General features: G+C 37.6%; 3 protein-coding genes across 4 annotated transcripts; 1 reads left to right on the top strand and 2 right to left on the bottom strand.

The window, feature by feature from the left end:
• Positions 1–8,178: 8,178 nt before the first annotated feature.
• On the top strand, positions 8,179–8,911 carry LOC113288093. Its single transcript, XM_026537036.1, has one exon. It carries the CDS (start codon positions 8,364–8,366, stop codon positions 8,703–8,705), a length of 342 nt encoding a protein of 113 aa, XP_026392821.1. The 5' UTR covers positions 8,179–8,363; the 3' UTR covers positions 8,706–8,911.
• A 1,929-nt stretch (positions 8,912–10,840) lies between these two features.
• On the bottom strand, positions 10,841–13,459 carry LOC113288092 (DEAD-box ATP-dependent RNA helicase 47A-like). The gene is made up of 2 exons (XM_026537035.1): positions 13,296–13,459; positions 10,841–12,856 (listed from the first exon to the last, which is right to left on the bottom strand). The coding sequence occupies exon 2, from the start codon at positions 12,793–12,795 to the stop codon at positions 11,038–11,040; it is 1,758 nt and encodes a 585-aa protein (XP_026392820.1). The 5' UTR covers positions 12,796–12,856; positions 13,296–13,459; the 3' UTR covers positions 10,841–11,037.
• Positions 13,460–14,767: 1,308 nt separating this feature from the next.
• LOC113288090 lies at positions 14,768–18,015 on the bottom strand. Of its 2 annotated transcripts, XR_003330471.1 has the most exons (6): positions 17,687–18,015; positions 17,165–17,246; positions 16,789–16,947; positions 16,577–16,681; positions 16,161–16,247; positions 14,768–15,168 (listed from the first exon to the last, which is right to left on the bottom strand). XR_003330471.1 is itself a non-coding variant. In XM_026537034.1 (5 exons), exons 1-4 carry the CDS (start codon positions 17,888–17,890, stop codon positions 16,602–16,604), a joined length of 525 nt encoding a protein of 174 aa, XP_026392819.1. In that variant the 5' UTR covers positions 17,891–18,013; the 3' UTR covers positions 14,768–15,168; positions 16,577–16,601. The 2 variants fall into 2 exon arrangements, 1 of the variants encoding a protein (XP_026392819.1); XM_026537034.1 differs by lacking the exon at positions 16,161–16,247 and having other exon boundaries at positions 17,687–18,013.
• Between the last annotated feature and the right edge of the window lie 5,888 nt (positions 18,016–23,903).

Below are 23,903 nucleotides of genomic sequence, written 5' to 3'. Positions count from 1 at the left end.
AAAGTTAACAAATAAAGCACACCCTTGTCTAGTGTCCTGTTTAAGACAACTACATCTAGCTGTGGTTCAGGTTCGGGTTCTATAACTGGGTCTAGATAACATATTTTCTTGGGTTGCATTTCCTCAAAAGTTAGATCCGAATGTTCAGGTTCTAGAGTTTAGAAACTCAAATAAAAACTTAGAAGCACATAATAATAACCTAAATAATCTCGGATCCTTAAAGTCAATCAAATTTGACTTACACAACTGACCACAAAGAGAGTGGTGGTCTTCCTTAAACAAATATGTCAACCCTAATCTCCTAAAGTAGTTAGGTTTAGTCTCGAAACTTAATATCTGACACATTTGAATTTCATAAGTTCCCACAATTGGAGAAAATTTTTTTGGTGGGAAAACAAAGTCAATCGAGGTATCGTAGCCTGGGTTAACCACATCAACCAGAGGATGGGTTTCTAACAACTGAACTTCTTTCTGGACATCATTATGTTCAGGAAAACGTGTATGAAGATAATCTTGTAAAATGGTTGAGGCACATATGTCAAGTCCCAAGTGAGGGACCTTTCTAAGAGTTAAAGCACATGGAGAATGAAAATCACCCCCAAACTTAGAGTTTTAAGTGTCTCTAGGAAGACTAGTCACAACTTCCCTAATTTCTAGGTCATCAGCTTCCTGAAAATGGTCAATTGATTCTTCTAAGTCGGGTTCATCCTCACTCATCTCTACGAGTTCATTTTTTTTTCTAAGTCTAATGTTTCTAAATCGCTAGACTCTCAGAATAAACTCGTTCCTCAAAACTATCATCGGCTTCATAAAAAGGAAATACTACATCATCTAAAACGGGGGTATTTTGTATGACCGGTTAGCGTGTGGATAGTAATTGGGATCACCATGGTATGGACCATAACCTTCAAAAGATTGGCATTCCCAACCACTATTCACATTATGGTCAAAGTAATGTCCATTTTGAAAATCAGTCTTATATTCGTTGTATTGGATATTGTAATACCAGTTCGACATTCTCAACACAAAATAAACCCACTGACAGGGGATTCACGGGTGTTCAGAAGAACTTACCTCCCGTTCCAGACGGGGGATGAACCATTGAAGTCGACTCGGGCCACGACTCCGATGTCGTGTACGAACCCGAGGAGCCGAGACAGTATCGTAACCGTCATCCTTCCCTGCAGCAGTTTTATTTAAATTAACCCTTCCTTAGGGTTTAAAAAAAATGTCCAAAAATAAATCCCAAAAATAAAGTCCAAAAAAAATGTCCAAAAATAAAAGATTACAAAAATATAACCCTAATTACAGTTTCTATAAAAAAAATTATCTAATAAAAATAAATTAACTATATACAAAAATATTCTTCTTTATTGTTTCTCTTTTCTTTCCTTCTTTAGCTTCGCTTTACTTTTCAACATTTTCTCTTTTACATAAGCTCCGCACCAAGTCTGAAAGCAAATAGAAAATACCAAAACGCGTATAAAGGAATAAAAATAATAAAAATAAAAATAAAAACCTAAAAACAAATCTAAAAACAAGTCCGCGTCGGCGACACCAAAAATTGATCGAATTTTATATAGTGGTAAGAAGGTTGTCGTTCTCTCGGACTTGTGAAGATTGATTTAAGATCTAAGATTATGGAAAGAACTGAGACTATGGATTCCACCATTGACCAATTTTTAAGTGATTCAGTTAACAACAACATTTATGCAATTCATATGTTCAATTTGATTCTAAGATATTGCCAATATTAGATTTCCAAAATATTAATTGTTATCGCAAGTATGGAACATCAAGAGCTCTAAGCTAAGCATGCACCATCAAGAGAGAACACAACTAATTAATCAAAATCTTATAATCAATTATAATTCAGTGCAAATAATCATAAAGAAATTGCAATAATAAATTAATAAGAAAATACCACTTTATTATTGGAACAACGCTTCCTCCATAATCCCGACATGTGATTCTAGTTCCTCATGATTACAAAGAAAACTAAATAGAAGAAATAAAAGAAAATTGTGAAACTGGTTACCGGCTCACCGGCTCTCCGATAACTCCCCCTGGCTTCCTGTTCTCGACATCAATATATAGATTTCAACAAAATCTAACCTTCCTCTTTTAATTCTCTTCCACATGTCATGTCCAATGGAGTGTGCCACTTGTCTAAGAATACACAATATCACCTAATAAAGACTCGCCACATGTCCGACCACTTTCTTTTCTTTTCATGGGAAAGAAAATATTATATGAGCATATGCTGATCTTATGTACGAGGTAAGTACTCATTTTGTCATTATCTCAATTCCAAAACAGATGTCATGTAGTAATGTGGTGAAGTATATATTATGCTCAAAATCAATCTTCTTTAGTTGCAAAAGATATTTAGTTTTCTTTCTTCCTCCACCATGTCGACATACCTCGTACATTAATTATTGAGTAGGATTTTTCATTTTACGTGATACCTCCTAAATCCTTCGAGAACTAATCACCAAGTCCTTCATCCTAAAATCCACGAGACCAAAATGCCCGAGCATGTTAATTTATTAAACCAACTTCAGCCCATCATCTCCTTCACTAACTTAAATTGGGCCTATCCCATTTAGATCCAAAAGTATTCACGGCCCCTGTACTCCGTAGTCCATATTTTCTTCTTGGAATCCTAGTTTTAGTCGATTTTCTTGGAAGAGCGAATTTTATTCATTTACCTACAAAAACACAATAAATACCAAAATAAGCACCAACAATATATATTTTGGGTAGTAAATATGTAAGAATTAATCGCTCATCAGCTATAAACCTTGTTGCACCTCATACAAGGATGGGTTCTCCTTCGTGATGTACTGCACCTCTTACTAGGATCGGTTCTCCTTTTCCAAATTTGGTCAGACATAACACAAACCCTATCATACCATCTCAGGTGATTACTTAAGATCGGTTTCACTAATAAAAGTCATACCAATACATAAATCAGGCCTTTGTGAATAGTTCTACCAAGAACGCAAACAAGTTGTGAGCGGTTATACTCAATCACACATATTGGTTGTTCATAAGATATGCAATGAATAAAAAACCAATAACACCTGGAAATTTCCTTTTCGCTTCACAAACAAGTTTATGAACTTACTTCCTTAGAACACATGTAAACATTGTTCCCTAGGATGAAATCCTCACTTCATACCCATACATAATCACAATAGCATTCAAATGATTATGGCGATGTCTTATCTACAAAGTTTAATGGTCAAGCAATAAACCTCATATTATATTCCTTAATACTATGTCTATCTAGAGTTAAAATATGCTTCGCATTTATGTTTTCAATATGCATGACTTGAGAGATACGTTAGGGAATGAAACAGTTCAAGTCAAATATCACCAACCTCAAGTGGAAGGATGATTGTTGTCGTTTTAGCTCCTTGATTCTTCACATCTTCAAGTCTTCGCAATACTTGTAATGTCTCATATCCTAATACTTTCAAGCTAACGTATACGAAGTTGACTCTAGTACATAATCAAGCGACTCTTAACATGAATTTTGATTCACTAAAATATGACAACCAAACTTGACATACCAACGCTTGTGGGTTCAACCGAGCAATGCTCTAACATGTTCAAAGTATGTCGACATCCTTACTTCATAAGTCCTCTTTCATCCTTACAATATTGAAACCGATTTGCCACACTTCCAAACAAGTTTAGAATTGGTTCATCTGACTTTCAAGATCTACGTGATTGATCAAGAACACTCAATCACCGAACATGGGTTTCCAGGTTCTACCAAAACAAGTTTCGGTTCTACCTCCATGTGAGTACTTTGCATAGTCACGCTAGTTACCAAAATTCGGTTGACTAGGTACTAGGATTGGTTCCCCACATATATATGGTATCTAACTTGTACTTGTTGCACATGTCCATAGGATCGGTTCCCCTTTGCCTAAAAATGTGTTGCACATGTCCATAAGATCGGCTCCCCTTTCTGCTAAAAACTTGATGCACCTCATACAAGGATCGATTCCCCTTTGTGATGGGTTGTACCTCTTACTAGGATCGGTTCCCCTTTACCCAGAGTCGGTCATACCAATAACACTAAATCGATCACACCATCTCAGGTGATTATTTAAGATCGGTTTCACTAATAAAAGTCATACTAATACAAATGTCAGGCCTTTGTGAATAGTTTTACCAAGAACATAAACAACTCATGAACGGTTATACTAATCACACATATTGTAAGTTCAAAAGATACGCAATGAATAACAATACCAATAATGCATGGCGATTTCTCTTTCGATTCACAAAACAAGTTCATGAATTTACTTCCTTAAAACAAATGTAAAACATTGTTTCCTAGGATGAAATCTTCACCTTATACCCATACATAATCACAATAGTATTGAAACGATTATGTCGATGTCTTATCTACAAAGTTTAATGGCTAAGCAATAAACCTCGTATTGTATTCCTTAATACTATGTATAACTAGAGTATAATCATTCATGCTTCGGGGTTTTGTTTTCAATATGTACGACTTGAAAGATACGTTAGGGAAAGAAACATTTCAAGTCAAATATCACTAACCTCAAGTGGAAGGATGATGTTGTCGTTGTAGCTCCTTACTTCTACACTTCTTCAAGTCTTCACAATACTTGTAATGTCTCATATCCTAATACTTCAAGCTAACCTATACGAAGTTGACTCTAGTACATAATCAAGCGACTCTTAAATGAGTTATGGCTCACTAAAATATGACAACCAAACTTGAAATACCAGCGCTTGGTGGGTTCAACCGAGCTATGCTCTAACATAAACAATCTAAGAATTACCCATAAACATTAGATATATGAAAGACAACCGATTAATGACTAAAATTCCAAATAAATTGTATATTCAGTACCAGAACATAAAATTCATCCCTAATCAATAAAAATCAGCTACGCATGAGATTCTTAAAATCCATGAAAATATATAAATAAGAAGAAAAGAAAACAATAAAGTAACCACGATTTTTCCCCGTAATGAGAGAACCCTAATCCTCTGTGCTAGCCTCTTTTTTCCTCCCCGTGTTATATAGAAAATTGTGTGTGAAAGTTATATCTAGTCTCACTTTATATAGGCTTTTGTAACAACTAGGAAACCTGATAACTATCAAGTATTTTCACCTCCTCTTGATCCTTATCCGATTAGAATACTTAACCTCCTTAGAATCAATCAAAAGCCCTAATTTTCACGTCCATAGCAAGTCCAAAACGCATCCCTCCTATTTCTTTTCCCGCGGGTCCTATAAGGCCCAACATAAACCAAATCCAACTTGGTTTCACTATTTAACTCGTAACTTCTTCGTCCGAATTCGGAATGACCTCATTCTTTTTGTGTTGCCTTCGTATTTCAATTCTCTTCAATCTCGAGCTTTAAAATTATTGATTTAAAAGAGTTTAATTTGGTGTTGGCCCCTTTTCTTTTGTGGAACTTGACCTCTTTGTCCATTTTATGTCGCAATGTACTCTTTTCTTAGATTTAGACACTTGGATACTTGGAGTACTTCACTTCTTAGCTCTTTTGTAGAGGATTTCACTCTTATTGGGATGATTCACCTAATATAAATAAATAAAAGAAAACATGGGTAATAACAAGGTAGAATGCAAGAATTATAACAAATGTTGGGATGGATTTGACACTAAAATCATGTAAGTTATGCATTTATCAGATGTTTTTCTAAGAGTGAAAGGTAAACCACGAGGAGAATGATATTCACCCCAAACCTAAAGTTGTCAATGTCCTTGGAAAAATTAGCCATAATTTACTTAATTTCTAAATTATCAGATTTAAGAAAATGGTTATTTATTTCATCTAGATTGTAATCAGGTGGTTTGCATTTACTCATATTATCATCTTCGTCAGAGACTATTATCATTGAGTCGTTAAACTCGAAAACACCACTCGCAATATAAACTCGTTCCTCTAAACCATCATCGGTTTCATAGTAACAAGGAAATATTACACCATCTTTATTCTGGGTGCATGTACTATCAGTTGTTTGTCTGCGCCTTGTGCTAGCACTTCCTTTTCGCTATCTTCGTTTTCTTCTTCCATTACTACCTGGTCGAAATCAGTGGGCTGATTCGCCGCTTGTTTTCTTAGCGCGATTGAGCTGGTGCTTCCTGGGTGTGTCATGATGCGCTAGGCACGAGCCTCTGGGTGTGGTCGCCAAATGTTGGGGGGTTAATATGATTTTGGTTCTACCCGTCCTAGCTACACCAAATAACTCAACTTTCTAGGAATAGTATCAGAGAGATCTTACTTTCCATTGTACTATGTACCTCCTTTTATAGACTTTCCCAAAAGCCCTTTCTTTTATGTAGAGGTGTAAATTGGGATGTGCCAGCACGAGCACAGCCCAGCACATCACGCTAAAAATTAAGCCCAGTACATCCCAGCACGTGACTTAGGCCAGCACGGCACAACACGTTAGTTAAATGGGACGTGTTGGGTTTGACTAATGGGCACAGTAGCCCAACACAACACGCGGCACGGATTAGCACGTAGTCCAGCCCAGCACAACACGTTAAGAAAGCACGTCGTAGCATGCACAAATATATAATATAACAAGGTATAATATATCACATTTTGTGTATATTTTACAAAAGATTTACTGTTCTATCTAGTTTTTGACCTTTTATACCGACTTATTTTTATAACAACACATATAATACCTAAATATTTGGAACTATCGTTGTTATAATGTCATTACCCATATATACTTGACTAGAACATTAATTCACATATTGTCTATTTGGATATCATGATAATGTCCGACTTAATGTATACCATTAAGTGATCTCAAATTGTTTATAGCACGTGCACCAGCACGACACAGCACGACACACCATGTCACGTGTTGTGCCTGTGGGCTGTGATGTGCCTAGCTTTTGACTAGTAAAGCACAGCACGACACAACACGTTTAAATCGTTGGCACAGCCCAGCACAGCACATGGCACGTGAAACACGCGACTTAGTGTGTCGGGTTGTACCGGGCCGGCACATTTTACACCTCTACTTTTATGACATCATGCCACATGTCCTAAACCTCATTAATTACCACGAATGTCACTCCTTCTGTAATACAACCTCCGTCTTCTCCTTTAATTTCCTCCTTATCCTTTTCTCATTGTAGATACTTCTTAGTGGATTTGGGTTTTAATCCCCCAAATCTCCTTTGTTTATGTTGGATTTGGCACTCCTTTAGGGACTCCCTATTAAGGGGTAATAATTTACATGTATCAATAAAGGTTTTTGGATTGGAGGTACGCCTTCTTATGTTGTTGGTTTGTTAAAAGACTTAATGGGGAAAGGTTACCCGGATTTGTTAAGCCCTAATTATCTTTTGTCAATAGATATCTGCTTACCAAAAATAAAAAATTTAAATCAGTCTCTCACTTTTCGAAAAGAGACAAAAAAAAAAAAAAATCAATCTCTCAAGTTATTGCTTCGTCAATAAGAAAACCAAGATCAAAAATCAAAAACAAACATGGACAAACATCCGAATCTTTCTTGCAGTAATGGTCCTAAAAATGTTAGAGCTACTGTATTTTGAAATTGTCCCATCATATTTCTTTGAGTTTGACTAGTAACATGTTCGTATCCATTCTTTGTTTTCTTCTACCAAAAAATACCATATACTATGGTGTTCATCAACCATACAATGTTAGATTCCATTTTTTATGTTCCCAAATCTAATCCAACACAAACATTAACAATTACTTTGGATGAACAAGATTATATAAAAATGACCTAGAAATTCTTGTTGTCTATTACAAATATCTTCAAACCCCAACAACCATTGAACTACAAATCGGTAGTATTCTATGTACAAAAAAAACATAGTGATGACCACTCAATAACCATATTATCCATCCAAATTTTGGTATTAGATTATTCTCCCTATATTAGTAGAGATGCTTTTTTCACATAACTCCATCAATATCTTTTTTCTTTCACTTTAAGAGAAAATTAGGTCTAATTATTGGGTAACCTACACTACTACTACCACCTTTAACTCATGACCCTACAATCTTAAAGAAAAACAAAAATGTCCAAAAGTTATTTCTTTGTGATAAACACCATCACCACCAAAGATTGACACTATCAAAATCCTATATACGTCTCTATATATAGAGAGCTAGATGGAGAGGAACTAGAGAACATGACATTTAAAACCTTGTTCTTAACCGCTTACCCCTTCTACCTAGCTTGATTCCAATCCATGCATGGCTCCTTCAGTTGAACTTCGGAAAGGTTAGCAGATAGTTTTTGGGCATCAGAATCTATAAACCATCTTGATCACCACGAGAGTTAAGATATGAGGCACATCATATCGTCGATAAGAAGAAATTTCAAGAACTTGAGGAAGAGTTCACGGGTTGGTGATGAAAACATGATTAGAAATGGAAACATAACTGAAGTACCCATGTTGGATAACGAAGTTGATAGAAGACGGCGTCATCATCAACTAAATGGGTTTTCATCGATCTTATATGGCATCATCAAGGCTCCGTTCGCTATTTTGTCCGGTGCAGTATCTTATTATCCTCAAGCCAATGGTGTTGATGGTGCATGGGTGATGTCCGGTGAATTTGGTAGGATGTCCGAGATGAATAATATCATGATAAATGATAGTATGCGATATGCAATTTATATGTAGAAGTAGCAGTAGTAGAAAGAATGCCTTATTAGGTCTCTTTTTGAACTTCGAACGATTCTGATTAGTAAACCATGCATGATTGAGATATATATATATATGTACCGTGTTAATTTAGAGGAGGACTCCATATATACGAATAAAACTGGTATGGTGACACTTATAATATGATTATGATGCTGATTAAATTTGATAATTCTAGTTTAGCACCAGGTTATGAAAATTGTTTTTCTTCCGTGGTAAGTATTGGTTATATTCCAGACAAGTATGATCTTAAGCAGTAGATATAGCCACTTAACGATTTTGTTATCCTTGTAAGATGTCTACATTATAAAGACAAATCAAGATGGTCAAAGTCTACGTTTGTCCAATGAGACTAGAGAACTGTAAACCGTACGTTCACAGACTTGGGAGTAAAATTCCTTCTGTCAAACGAAAAGCTGACATATCTCGCCCTCGAGGTGAAATTATATGATGGTCGTCGAAACAACCGACGAACGACGAAAGGGCAGAGGAAACAAACTTTTTTCCTTTTCCTTAATGACTACAAGATATTGCATACGCACTTGAACTGACGCTTTTTCTTTTCGATTTATCTAAGCCAGTTAACCTCTATAGTTGTATCCAGACACGACCTAAAGCTTTCCAGGAGGTTTCTAGCAACTTTATAGATATAATATATTAATCCGACCAACTCGATCGCCTTGTAATTAGTTCATCCTGATTAAGAAAACGAAGAAATTGATGCCGGTGTTGACATTGACAAGTGACATTCTTGGCTCACATTAGACTTTCGAAGGACAAAAGACTTGCGCTATTGGCATCATTATTGATTTGCTCGAAGCCTTGTTAGCGTATATGTAAGTTGCTGTGCACTAAAGATAATCTAAGCACTACAAGTACTCGCCTTGTTTTCTTTATATATTCTCCCATTTTGTATTTTTAGTTTGTCTTTGGTGACAACTTGAGATATTGGATGGCTGGGGGGACTGTTTCTTTTAGTTTTTTCTTTGGTGACAACTTGGGATATTGGATGGTGGGTATTTCCATTTTGGCCATGTTTATAGTATTTTATAGACAGCAGAAGAAGTATGCATTATGTCCAAAAGCTTCGTACGTCGGTCAACCATAATTCCAACTATTGGTCTTTTCGCGGAACAGCAAATTATGTAACACCATGATGCATAAGATATACAAGCAGAGCTGTCTTTGGCTGTTTAAACCAACTATGGAATCCCACGATTGGTTCAATTGATGGGAATGGGACCATGGGAGACCCAAGAGCATCCTTTTAGCTATAAGTACAAACCCAGAGCTTCATACATTGTCCGGAAAAGTACTAAAACACTACACCCTGAAAATAATCTAATCATAATCATTTAGAGGATCCATTCACCCACTAGATGAAACTAAAACTACAATTAAAATCTAAAAGAAACCCATACAGCCCTTTGTTCACCTTTTGTTTTATAAATAAGAAAGCAAAATTACTTTAAGGCTTAATTATTGATTATGGAGATTTTATGAGATTAAAATTGATCAAAGATAAGTGAGAGAAGCACAACTACCATTAATAACAAATTGATTGATAGGTGCACTCAACTTACTGATTTCTCTTCTTTTCTAGGTTTATCTTCTTATCTCTCTTTATTGGATGAAGATGGTTTTAACTTTTTCCTTGTAGTGCTTAATACTAATCTCATCCGCACATTTTCATCCCTCTCTCTTTAAAAACTTTAAAAAAGAAAGTAAGATTATCATGGTGCCTAATTGAAAATAATTGAACAACTTTGATGTTGATTACCCACAAAAAAAAAATCCCATCATCAATTTTCTTTAAAACATACAACATATTTATCATCTTAGAAGATGTCTTTCTAACCTTTCACAATCTCCTTCCTTTCCTGGAGCAGTTTCTCATTTCCTTTCTCGAGTGTAGTGCAAGGGCCAAAATTAAGTTTATCCTTGCAGTGAAGATGTTTCCGTGGAAGTCTTTGGAGGATAAACGACCAAGGTCTCATAAGGTGATTTACACTAAGAGTAAATGAACTATCGGATTTCAGATATTCTATTATGTTTGGTCTGACAACGTCAAGATTTCAAATGATTAACTATCATAGTGGTTTGTCCTGAGACACTGGAGAATGAATAGTGTTGACATATTTAAGTACACAACTACGCAGTATATGTACACAAAATAGCAATCGTAACAAACATAGATATCATGTAGGCTGACAAGGTATGTAGAACACGAACGGAATAACAAGATGGATCTCTCAAGTGATTCTAAGGGAATTTTGCGAGAAAATGATAGCAATAAGGGAGTCTATATGTGTTACCTTGCTGTTGCTTCTGAACTCATCTCTTTTATGGTTTCTTCTTTAAATACACTGAGCTTGCCCTCTGGAAAGTCACATTTTTGAATAGGGATTCCGAGCTGTTTATGCAGTTTTTTCATAATGAACACCTCTGACTCTTCGCACATTGAAACAACATAACCTTTTCGACCAAGTCGACCTGCGCGTCCAGCTCGATGTGCATAGTGAATTGAGTCGGTGGGCAGGTCGAGATTCACCACTAGATCACATTGAGCCACATCCAAACCCCTAGCTGATAACTCATTTGTGACCAAAACTCTCAGTTCCCCGTTCTTGAACTTCTTCAAAGTTGTTGACCTGGCTAACTTACCTAAATCTCCATGCAACTCAGCGGCCGTAATTCCACGAGCTTCAAGTTTGAATACTGCATCTTTTAACCGCTTTGTGTGATTCATAAAGGCTATAACAGATCTGGCATCAAGTGCATGGACACATCTCCTTAAGCTATCCACCTTGTGTTGTAATTTTGAGACGCAGTAGTAGTGCTTCAAACCTGGAGGCAAGCTGTCAGCTGCTCCTTGAGTGATTGTGCTTGAAGAATTGGTAGGATTTTTCGATAACGTATCTGGTCCAGCAGCAGGAACAGATTCAAGTGGCACAACGGTTTTCGCTCGAACGAGAACTGGGTCACGTCCCCAACTACTAGCAGCCCTAATGACAGAAAATGGTACAGTAGCTGAGACCAAAATTGTCCGACGTTCAGTACGCCGCACAAGTGGCCCCTTAGCTTTGTTGTGTGGTTCAGCGCCAGGCCTTCTTCCAACATGCTCCAATATCCTATGCATGTCCTCACGAAAATTAAACGAAAGAAGTTCATCAACTTCATCCAATACAAGGAATCGGCAGTTGTGTGTGTGAAGCTTCCCTGTCGCACTGATTTCAGCAATCCTTCCTGGAGTTCCGACTACAATGGAAGGTTTATTTTTCCTCAGAGCTTCTTCCTGTCTTGACTTGTTTGCACCCCCAACAAGTTGCTGAACTAGTTTCTTATCTTCAGGCCCCAAGATCTTCTCAAACTCTCTTACAATTTGCATTCCTAGTTCCCTTGAAGGTGCTACTATAACTGCTTCTACACCAATTCTCTTGTCCGAATCCTCATCCTGAGAAAGCTTCTCTGCGAATGGACCCACTTCACAAAGTATGGGTAGAAGATAAGCTAAAGTCTTCCCTGAACCCGTGTAGGATTGAATTACAACATCATGATTTTGCAAAATTGTGGGAATAGCTGTGGATTGAACATCAGTTGGGACTGTAAGGCCCACTCTTTCTAAGCGTGCAATCAGCATTGATGGGAGATTCAGCTCTGAAAAAGTTTTTGCGGAAAATAGGGTAGAATCTACTTTAAGTGGAGCTTTCACCTTCACAGGTTTGATTGCACCAGCAACTGCTTTTGGTGTAATTTGAGGAGCTTCACTGGAAACAGAACTAGGTTTTTCATTTTTATAGGTTCTATCCCTTTTCCCGGTTGTTTCAAGTGCTGCATCCTTTTTTTCAGTTGCTTCAAGTTCTTGACCCCTGAACCCAAGGCTGGTAAGAGTAAGTGGCCCACTCTCCCTATCATAACTGCTCTGACATTGTAGACTAGTGTGGAACCTTGCTGTTTGAGAAATCCAGGAGAACTTCCTTAAATGTGGAGGAGCTCGAACAGAGAATAATATTCGTGTGGAGACTAATGTTAGCATGCTTCGATTGGACTGTAAAAGTAGTGCTTTCATGACCTTCTCATACTAGATAAACCAAGTATTGAGTGCTCCCAGAAACCAGCTCTGCCTCAAGCTGCAATTTCATTTGTAGAAAAGAATAATGAGCAAAGACTGACTGAAACCTAATAGAAATAGGACCCTAAGCATAGGATAACATGATAATTATTAGGACCCTAACATAATAATGAATGTTAATCCGTGTTCCCACATTCATACATCTACATCAGCCATTCACTGAATGTCTAGCCTAATTCCTAAATTCATGAAAAAAGCAGCAAAACACAAAAATAACTTATTCCAAATTTAATATGCTTTTTGGTATGGAACTCAGACTCGCATTTACTGACAATTACCGAGCAAAACAAATACAGACAGCGCTATAGGTTTTCAAGATTTCTTCAAGTATGCAATTTTAGGTTACAGATAGTCTTCTAATTCTGTTAATTTATAAATTTCCACAAGGAAATTTTAAGAGGCAACAGACGGACCTATGGAAAAATTAGAAATCTTACTTGGTTTGCTCTTCGTCAACTTCCAAATGAAATCTTCCGCTACAAAATTTAACACCGAGTACTGGTTTGCTCTAGATTTTCTTTAGTAAATCAAATGAGTAAATCAAATGAGAAAGAGAGAAGGGTTTAATCGAGGGTTTGCGGATAGAAGAGAAGGGTTTTGATTTGAGAGTGTAGATAAGTAAGTGCTGATAATATGCTTCTGGGGTTATATTTTACTTCCCAGCTTCAGCTTTAAGATAAATACACGTGGTCCCCATCCAATCTTATGGTAAGCGCAAACTATTTTGTGCACCCACTATCATAGTTTCAGGGAAGCAGTCGTTTTTGGGTTGAATTATAAACAAGGAGTCAAGGAGGACAGGAAATTTCTATTTCCGAGTTCTAACAGAATTTAGAATCTAACATGGACAAGTTTATGATGACTTCTAATGGTTTCCTAAATCACTCATGCTTCCTGGATTTTCTTCATAAATATCAAACACTTGGGATTCTTTCGTCAATTTTTTTTCCCAAGTTTGAAGAATAAGAAGAGAGAAAACAAACTGTGCACCACAACAATGTGGAATCTACCTAGAGAAATTATTACAAGAATATTTATAAGATTACCAGTGAAGAACATCTTGATATGCAAATCCGTTTCCAAGTATTGGTATACTTTGATTGATGATTCTGAATTCATGAGAACACATCTCAAACACACAAACGATGATCAACAAGCATTCTTCCTTATGACTCGAGACAACTATTCTATAGTACTTGATGACATTGTACGAGGACGTGATAAAGTGATAAAAGTTCCGCTTCCAATCAAACACCATGATGCCCAAGAAAAATATTTTAAGCCTTCTGGTCAAAGCAGATGCCCGTTGAAGAAACAAATTGGTTGCTGCAATGGGTTATTCTGTTTCATTGGAAGCACTGGTGATTTAATTCTCTGGAACCCATCAATCAGAGAATGGCAAAAAATACCAGACCCATGTACTCAACTTGACATGGCATGTCGTAACCCAGTCACTTGGGGATTCGGTTGATTTCGTCAGGATTTATGAGATATGGGTGATGAAGGATTATAATGTGAAGGAGTCATGGACGAAACAATTCTCTATTGAACTGGGAGAAGATAATACTGAGGATTTTGAGCCACTGAGGTTGTTAGACAATGGTGTAATCCTATTCAGAGAAGGTCAGAAAAAGCCTTATGTGTATTCAGTAAAGCTTAACACAGAAATCGATTTATTGGGGCGTGGTATCCATAGCAACGAACTGCATCTGGTAAGAATCAAAAATTATGTTGAAAGCCTTGTTTCACCAAAGAAGATTGTAGGAACAGCTAACATAGAGAAAGCAACAGATGCATCCTGTAATCAAAAGGATAAGAAAAGAAAGAGAAGATGAACAAGTAACAGATGTTGCTGAACTTGAGTGGATGTGGATGTAGCTGCAAAGATCAAATTTCTTCAGCTGAGGAATAATCGTAGAGAAATAAGTTTCGATGATTTTATTCATGTTGTGTACTAGTTAAGATTACCTCAACAGTTGTGACTAGGATTCTTTTTCTTTATTTATTTACTAAAATTTTAATTGCTTAATTTCTAATATCAAAATACAGGCATTTCACAAAAATCCTTTTACATATATTAACCCACTTACCAGAAAAGAGCTTTATATGATGAGAACACAAATCAAACAAGTGCTTACATGTACATGACTTGCCTTGTGATATCGTCATTAACATCTTCTCAGGATTGCCCTTGGTAGTCCTTCCCACAATTCAGGTGCACGGTTGAATTCTGGTTCTTTATAACACTCTCTAATATACTGCTGTAGTGTTTTCTTGTGTAACCAAAGAAGAATTAGCAGTCGATACCTCCTGTATTTCAAGATGTAAATAAGACGCCGTGAGTAACTCATGCTATGATAAAGGTGAAGTGATAGATTTCAGAACTAGTGTGGACTTGAAGTACTGGAACAAAAGGTTTAAGAATCGAAGGAATTGTTATTATTTGACAAAGGTTACATAATAAATTTAGAAGGTGCTGCATTTTAAACTCTGAGAGAAAATGGAAGGAAATAACAATATGAGTTTCACAAGTACATGTTACATTTATAAGCAACTCTATGGGTTGTTTTTTGTTGTTGTCAAAAATTGCATATCGAGATAATAAGAGGGGCGGATTTCCATAAATAAACCACTACGCCAAGAAGCTGCAACCATATTATGCATTAATACGAACGATGATAAACATGACGCCTGGAAATGAAGTCCATGTCCTTGGTTTTAGTCCAAAAGATTATGTACTTGCTAGTGGGTCTTCAACACAAGAGCAGACTGATCAAGTTTATACAAGTCCTGTTTTCCATGGAAAAAAATATGCATATAGGGTACTAGATTGTTACGTATTATATGAACCGGTAAGACACTAGAATATTATACCATGTGGTCCGGAAAAGGGAAACCAGAATATTTGCCACTGCTCATCTCAAATCCTAGTGCAGAAAGGGTAACTAGAATATTTGCCACTACTCATCTCAAATACTAGTGCAGAAAGCAACAACTTGATAGAAGTAGTTGAAGGAAAGTGTCTCCAGCTATAATTGATTTGCCTTACCCCAACATCTAATCACATAATCCAGTGTCTGATATTAAACCAACAAGCAAAGACTATAACCTCAAAATACAAGTTTTTTTTTTTTTGATAAGTACAATTATATCAAATCAATGAACTCAGCAATGAATGTTTTCCAAACATGTAATCAATGAGATTACAAAATCTCACAAAATAATCAAACACGAATAGGAAATCTTGTGAATAATCTTATTTACAAGCACTGAGTGGTGATGGTGAGCAGTGAGCTTAATACCGATTTTAAATTTCGCTGTGTTCGAAGACGAAAACTTCAAGTTAGCCTCAAGTTATTGTGCTACCCCAGATAGATTATATCAGCATCCTACAAAATCAGGCATAATGGAGGCAAAATTTGAACAATATGACGAGGCTGGACCTTATGTCATTAGGAACCATAGAAAGTTAGCACCTAAATGGCAACTCCAGAAAATTGTTTGATTGGGTTATGCTGAGTTGCTTCATTAAGATAGCTTCGTAATAGGTCAGAATCAATCATCTGTACATAGTCTGTCTTTTGTTTATCATAGAAGTCTTGATTTTAGATATTTTACTCATTCCTAATAAGATGATAAAAGTACCATTGTTCTAGCACAATATAATGTGAATAACTGAATAGTTGATAAGTGGAGTAAGCTGTACACATGAACTTACCAACATGACATCCTCCCCAAGCTGGTTACAGTTCTTGGAAGGCATCCAAGGATCCCCTCAAACGCTCCAAAACTTGCTTCTCACCAATGAGGCACTCGACCAACTCTAAAAGTCAAGTTTAAAGAGTAAGACTAGAAACTAAAGTAGAAAAATGGTTAAAATACTTCTATACGTTTAACACCACAAAAAGATACCAGAAGTGATGTTGTTACCGTTAGTGTAATCACGGCAGTCGTGCAGGCCAATCCTCAAATCAGTCTCCCAGACCTCATTGAATTTATTTGCTCTACTTATGCTATCCACACTTGAATATCCCACGAACCAGCATTTTCTATTAGGCAGTTTAGCAAGCTTTCTCACTAGCAAAGCTCCTGAAAACATAGCAAGGAGTAGCCACTATTAAAAAACTGATAAGAAGTAACTTTTAAAGGCCTATCATAATGGAAAGTCTTGCCATTCTCTACAAAGATTATATTTGTACTACAAAGTGGCAATTAGCATTGGTCTTTTGTTATCTGTACGCATGTACGCGTTAGTGAGATAGGAATTACCATAAATTATTGGTTGCACAACAATGGGTTTGCTCACCTGGTACTCGTCGTCCTGATAATGCAGAAACTGCTACACTTATGTTCTCAGGATCTTGAGGTTGAAAATCAAAAACAAAAGCCTGCAAAAGTTAAATTCCGAAAAGGCAAAAAATAAAAAATAAATAAAAACCATTCTTGCTAATGAAAAAAAAAAGAGCATCGCCTCTGGCTTCACCATAGCCTCATCAAAGGTTCTTGACTTGAGAGGCCTAGGTACATGAGTAGATCACTCCGAGATCCTACACACTCGACAACAGTATGCCGGTGGGTTGTGCTTTGCCTTACCCCCAACATCTAATCAAGGATGGGAGACTATGGGAGAAAAGCACAAGTAATCAAATAATCCACTTTTGATGTGTTAATACAGGACAACTGAACTCAAACGAATTCATTGATTAAGAAACTAAAAAGAAATCTAAAATCAGTTGAAACTTAAGAATTCTAGGCAAAAAGAAAACCCCACTTAAGAAATGGGAAAATAACTGTAGATAATACGGAAATAATAGAAATTGAGAAGAACCTGGGATTGAGGTTGAGGTGAATTGGGTTTGATGATAACCATGTAATGTTGTAAATCCCAAAGATTAAGAGAGTAAGTTAATGACATTATAAGCTGAGCAGGTCCTTTTGAAGCTCTCAAAGGCATTGCTGCCACATAAATTCCATCTCTTTTTGTAGGAGTAGCAGTAGCAGCGTTACTCATGAGTGGAAGTGGAATTGCCATATCTTACCCTGAAATGAAAGTTTTTCCTGATTTTGATCGTGGATACTGTAAGTCTGTAATAGGTTTTTCTGTTTTGTCCTATTTATTTCTAAAATCTGCGCTATGTCTTAATGAAAATTTCTAAAATTTACTGGATAATAAAATCTTTGGCTGGTCTCTCTCTGAAACAGATGTCCTTTTTATTTCCTTTGAATCGCTAGAACGGTCAAAACTAACTCGGTGAAGTTCAGACCAGACCTGAGTCACCTGACTAGGGTGATACTCTCTGGCTGTTCTGATATGCTTCCAAGTTGCAACACTTCTTGATTTCTTCGTAGGGAGACGTATTAATCGAATGAGTCAGAATTGTCATAGAAATCGTTTTTTGAATACCTGAATTAGAGGGAAGATGGACCAACGGATGACGGAAAAGTGACCGAAGAAACTAGCGGTTATCTTAATAGTCGTACAATATGATTAATTACGTTTAACAGGAATTAATGGTCTTAAAACCGAAAGTCAAGTCTCGGACTAGGATTAGAGTATGATAGTTGAGTGTCAGACATCATTTGAATCACCCTCGAAGATTAAAGACTGAAGAACAAACAATACATTGGCGAGAATTTCATCAACAAAGAGGTATGTGAAGACTAACCTATCCTATTTACTCATGACATTTTTCGTTTTATCTTATGAGACTATTTCGAATGATTTTAGTAGATTTAATATTGCAAAGAAGTAATTTCTAGTTCAATTAGCTTGTCTTTGTTTCATGTTGATTATTTGGAAATTTTCCAAGAAATAGTGCAGACTCTATATGGATATTGGGAATGTTTTAAATTAATTATGTGAGAAAAACAACTGATTTACAATAGGTATACACACTTGTATGTTTTACCAAAGTCAGTTTGAATTCTGAACAGTGTGTTAGTTTGAAAACCTGGTTTATGAACCCTTTATATCTGAGTTCGAGAATGAGGTAGGTTCGCAAACCCGTTTGCGAACCTCAACCATCTGACTTTTGCGAAATGGGAAGGTTTTCAAACCCTTGCGGCCTGACTTTAGCGAACCAAGGTCTGCAAACCCAGTTTGCAAACCCTTGTGACCTGACTTCGCGAGTTGTCAGTGGTTTGCCAACCAACCCAGTTCCAATATTAGCATAATTATATGAACTCTTCATATGATTATGTTCGTTTTTGTTACATCTATCATAGACACTTCTAAGATAAAAAAATTCACTAAATCACTCTGTGTTTGTGGATCATTGATTAAGTCTTGAGTGTAATTGAATACAATTATATGCTAGTAAGTTCAAAGACTACTGAGCTCTATGAGCCATTATTGTGCACGGTTTAAGAACCCTGGACCATAATGCATATTCTTTGTGTAATTTTAAGGCAGACATCTCACATGAATTCCTAATAAGAATTTCATCTAAACTGAGAAAGTATTTTCTTGAATTTCAAGCAACCCTAGCTTGAATTCGAAGCTACTTGGATCCTTGAAAATCTATAAATAGAGAGATACTTGCAACATGGTTTCTTACTCCCTGACACTCTTGTGTTCTAGTTGCTAAGCTAGATTCGTCCTCTATAACCTAGGTTCTTCATAGAACTGTATTCTATCTTACAACTTTGAAGACTTCACTTAAGGATTCATGAAGCCCGGTAAGATTATCCTTTACCTGATAGTTTGTCTATCTAAATCATGTGTTTATTGATCTTTGAGGCTTTCGTAATCTCATATCAAGAATGAGATAGATAGAAATCACAAAGTTCTCTTCATCTCAAACTTTGTGATTTCCCAGGATAGATATCTAAACTCTTATTTGATTTTTTTTTGATTGTTCTTTAGAGGTGGTTAGTAATCCAGGCTTCTCCGCTAACCGAGTGTAAGTTACCAGATTTGTGAGCTTTGCTGGAATTTGTCTACTACAAACATATTTCCAAACCTATATTGATAAATCAAGAGGGAAATCAAATAGGATTGTTTGCTAGAGGCAGATATGTATCAAAAGTCTTTACTAAGGTTGAAGCAACTCTTAGGCTATAAAGGACGTCATCTAAGGGAATAAAGTGTGCAAAATCTTATGAGGTTCAAGAGGCGAAAGGATCACGACTGCAGCTGAATTTCTTAGAGGGTTAATTCAGTCTCAACTATATTCCAGTCCAAAATATGATAATAGGCTATTATCTATTGCGATTATTTTGGGGTAAAAATGATTTATAGGGGAAAATTTAAAGTTGTGGAGTTGGCTAATGCTAGTAAGAGAAAATCGTCTAAACCCTTAAACAAATGCATTGTGTGGAAGTGTTTTGGGTTCGAGAGATCAATCTTTACGATTCTGGCCTAAACCAAAAAATGGTCGTTCCAGTTCCGTTTCGGTCACAATATGAGGAAAGGGGTTAGTCTGTAGGGAGGGAAGTTGAGAAATTCTTGAGATCAATGGAATTGAACGCCAGTGATAGGATATGCTAAACTTCTTTGAAGATGATTTATTTGTGTTAGAACCGAGAGAAACCTTTTGTATGATGTTTTCGAGATATAGCTTTCATATCATTATGATAGGTTGAATAACCTATTTTTAGCAGTGGTAGTTAACACATTGATCTCTTGTAAGTAGTGATAGCTGCTGAGAAGTGGAAACCATGGTGTTAGAGCACTGCTCGGTCGAACTCGCAAGCGCTGCTATCTCAAGCTTGTTTGTCAAGTTTAGTTGATCAAATCTATAGTCTTGATTTCCAGTCTACTTATAGATATGTCTTGGATTAATATAGAATGTGTAGTTGAGCTTTAGACTTCACGAAGTTCATCGATTGAAGACAAATATCTACTGAGGAGAGCTTGGAGGAACTTCATCAACAAAATGTATGTGGATACTAAACTTATCTATCACTCAGAAGTCTATTCTATTCTATATTCTAATGAGATTAAGTCGTATAGCTATATAGACTTTTACATTATACACATTTGATATTTCGAGATGGGTTTATCTTGTTATCTATTTCTCGAAATATGTGTTGGAAGCTTTTTGCTTTAACTATGTTCATCATGTTCTTGACGAGTTTAGTTGGAAACAATGTTTTTGTTGGAAACTAAATATTAAGTCAAAATATGATCATGTGAAAATTGCCTTGAAACATCTTATATGATTTGTGAGACAATCATTTGATGTCGACTTGGAAGGTTTTGTATTGATCATTCGATAACTTGAAAATCACTTGAAGCTAACAGTATGTGTGAGACAGCTATTGTTGTCTTCTAAGGATGTTTCACTGATTGAAATCGGAGTTTAGAACAATTAACCATGTCTGGATACAACATGGTATGCATACCTAGTATGCAAAATGTATTGTTACGATACAGGTCCGGAAACCTTGTTTGCGTACCTTGTATGCGAACGTTTTCACCCGAGTTAAGTCCGTGAAAGTTGTTTGCATACCTGGTTTGCGAACAGCTGGACAAGGCCAAGATCCAGAGTTGTTGTTTGCAGACCTGGTTTGCGAACACAATGGTTAAGTTCTAAATTCGGTTAAGTATAATTATCATACTCATGAACTAAAAAATTTATGAATTAAGGAATGCAATTTTTGCAAACCGTGGTTTAATGTTCATGAATTGACTCTTGTATAAGTACTTTGTACAATTACGAATCAATCCGATTTTGTTTCAATTTGTTCATATATATTTCTATAAGATGGTGAACAACTGAACAACTTTATTTGAAACCCAATTAGATTCAATTGATTATCTTTCATGTTTGATTGATCATCATATTTGATCTAGAAGTGTTAGATGAACGATGTTAAGACAAAAGTGTTCATATGGCTAACTTCGGTTAACTGTTATTGAGCCAACTGAATATACATGTTTAGGTACGGTTACCTATTAGATCACTGCTCGGTCGAATTCTCAAGCATTGCTATCTCAAGTTTGTTTGTCAAGTTTAGGTGATCAAAACTATAGTCTTGATTTGTAGTCTACTTATAGCTATGTCTCGGATTATGATAGAATGTGTAGTTGATCTTTAGACTTCACGACGTTCATCGATTGAAGATAAATATATACTAAGGAGAGCTTGGAGGGACTTCATCAACAAAAGGTATGTGGAGACTAAAAATTATCTATCACTCAGAAGTCTATTCTATTTTATCTTTTATTGAGACTAAGTCGTTGTTGATGGTGGTTTTTAGCTTAGGTTTAAAATCGTAAAATCTTAGTCAAACATTGATGTCACACTTGAGTAATAATGTCGCCACTAGCACTTTTATTGAACCACTCAACATGTCTGCGTAAAATTACCAGGGTAACTTTTTTATGTATATGCCATGCTCCACGGCAGAGCCCTCGGTACTGACTGGCATCATCTATACACATGTCAGCCACGCATGCTAGCTAAACGTCCCAATGGCCTGCTATGCCAGCCACATCTCCGCGCCAAAGGCATGCCAGCCGCACCATCGTGCCAATGGCATGCCATCCCATCCACTCCGCGCCAAAAGCATGCCAGCCGTACCACCGTGCCAATGGCATGCCATGCCAGCCACATCTCCGCGCCAAAGGCATGCCAACCATGCCAGCCACACCATCGTGCCAATGACATGCCATGCCAGCCGATTCTCCGCGCCAAAGGCATGCCAACCATGCCACTCGCACTACCGTGCCAATGGCATGCCATGCCAGCCACATCTCCCCGCCAAAGACATACAAACCATGCCAGCCGCACCACCGTGCCAATGGCATGCCATGCCAGCCACATCTCTGCGCCAAAGGCATGCCAACCATGCCAGCCGCAACACCGTGCCAATGGCATGCCATGCCAGCCACATCTCCGCGCCAAAGGCATGCCAACCATGCCAGCCGCACCACCGTGCCAATGGCATGCCATGTCAGCCACATCTCCGCGCCAAAGGCATACCAACCATGCCAGCCGCACCATAGTGCCAATTTCCTGCCATGACAACCACGCCTCCGCACCAAAGCCATGCCGGCCATGGTGGCAGTGGCCATGCTTCCATGCCGCTGGCTGCCAAACAATGGGTTGCAACAATCAACGTCCACCCTTCCTTCTGAGATGCAAATCTCAGCCGTCCAAGTTCGCCACAAAACGCGTGGCAACTTTTGGCCCAATGCCAAGCCCTAATTTTGGATGCGCCTAAACTATGCCAAACCCCTAATTTTGGTTGCGCCTAAAACTATGCCAAAATCCTAGCTCGGCCGTGCCTAAACCATGTCAAAGTCATGCCGGCCATGCCTCCATGCTGCTGGCTGCCAAACGAAGAGTTGCAACAATCAACGGCCACCCTACCTTCTGAGATGCAAATCTTAGCCGTCCAAGTTCGCCACCAAACGCGTGGAAACTTTTGGCCCAATGCCAAAATCCTAGCTTGGCCGCGCCTAAACCATGCCTCCATGGCGCTGGCTGCCAAACGAAGGGTTGCGAAAATCAACGGCCACCCTTCCTTATGAGATGCAAATATCATCCGTCCAAGTTCGCCACCAAACGCGTGGCAACTTTTGGCTCAATGCCGAAGCCCTAATTTTGGCCGCGACTGAACTATGCCAAAACCCTAATTTAGGCCGCGCATAAAATTATGTCAAAATCTAAGCTTGGTCGCGCCTAAACCATGACAAATCCATGTCGTCCATGCCTCCATGCCACTGGCTACCAAAAGAAGGGTTGCAACAATCAACGACCACCCTTTCTTCTGAGATGCAAATATCAGCCGTCCAAGTTCTCCACAAAACGCGTGGCAACTATTGGCCCACTGCCAAGCCCTAATTTTGGTCGCGCCTAAACTATACCAAAACCCTAATTTTGGCTGCGCCTAAAACTATGCCAAAATCCTAGCTTGGCCGCGCCTAAACCATGCCAAAGCCATGCCGGCCATGCCTCCATGCCGCTGGCTTCCAAACGAAGGGTTGCAACAATAAACGGACACCCTTACTTCTGAGATGAAAATCTCAGCCGTCCAAGTTCGCCACCAAACGCGTGGCAACTTTTGTCCCAATGCCAAAGCCCTAATTTTGGTCG

The sequence above is a fragment of the Papaver somniferum genome, chromosome 6, assembly GCF_003573695.1.
Source record: "Papaver somniferum cultivar HN1 chromosome 6, ASM357369v1, whole genome shotgun sequence".
NCBI lineage: Eukaryota > Viridiplantae > Streptophyta > Magnoliopsida > Ranunculales > Papaveraceae > Papaver > Papaver somniferum.
The sequence above is the reverse complement of the archived record's forward strand: the minus strand, read 5'-3'. Positions and strand labels throughout refer to the sequence as shown.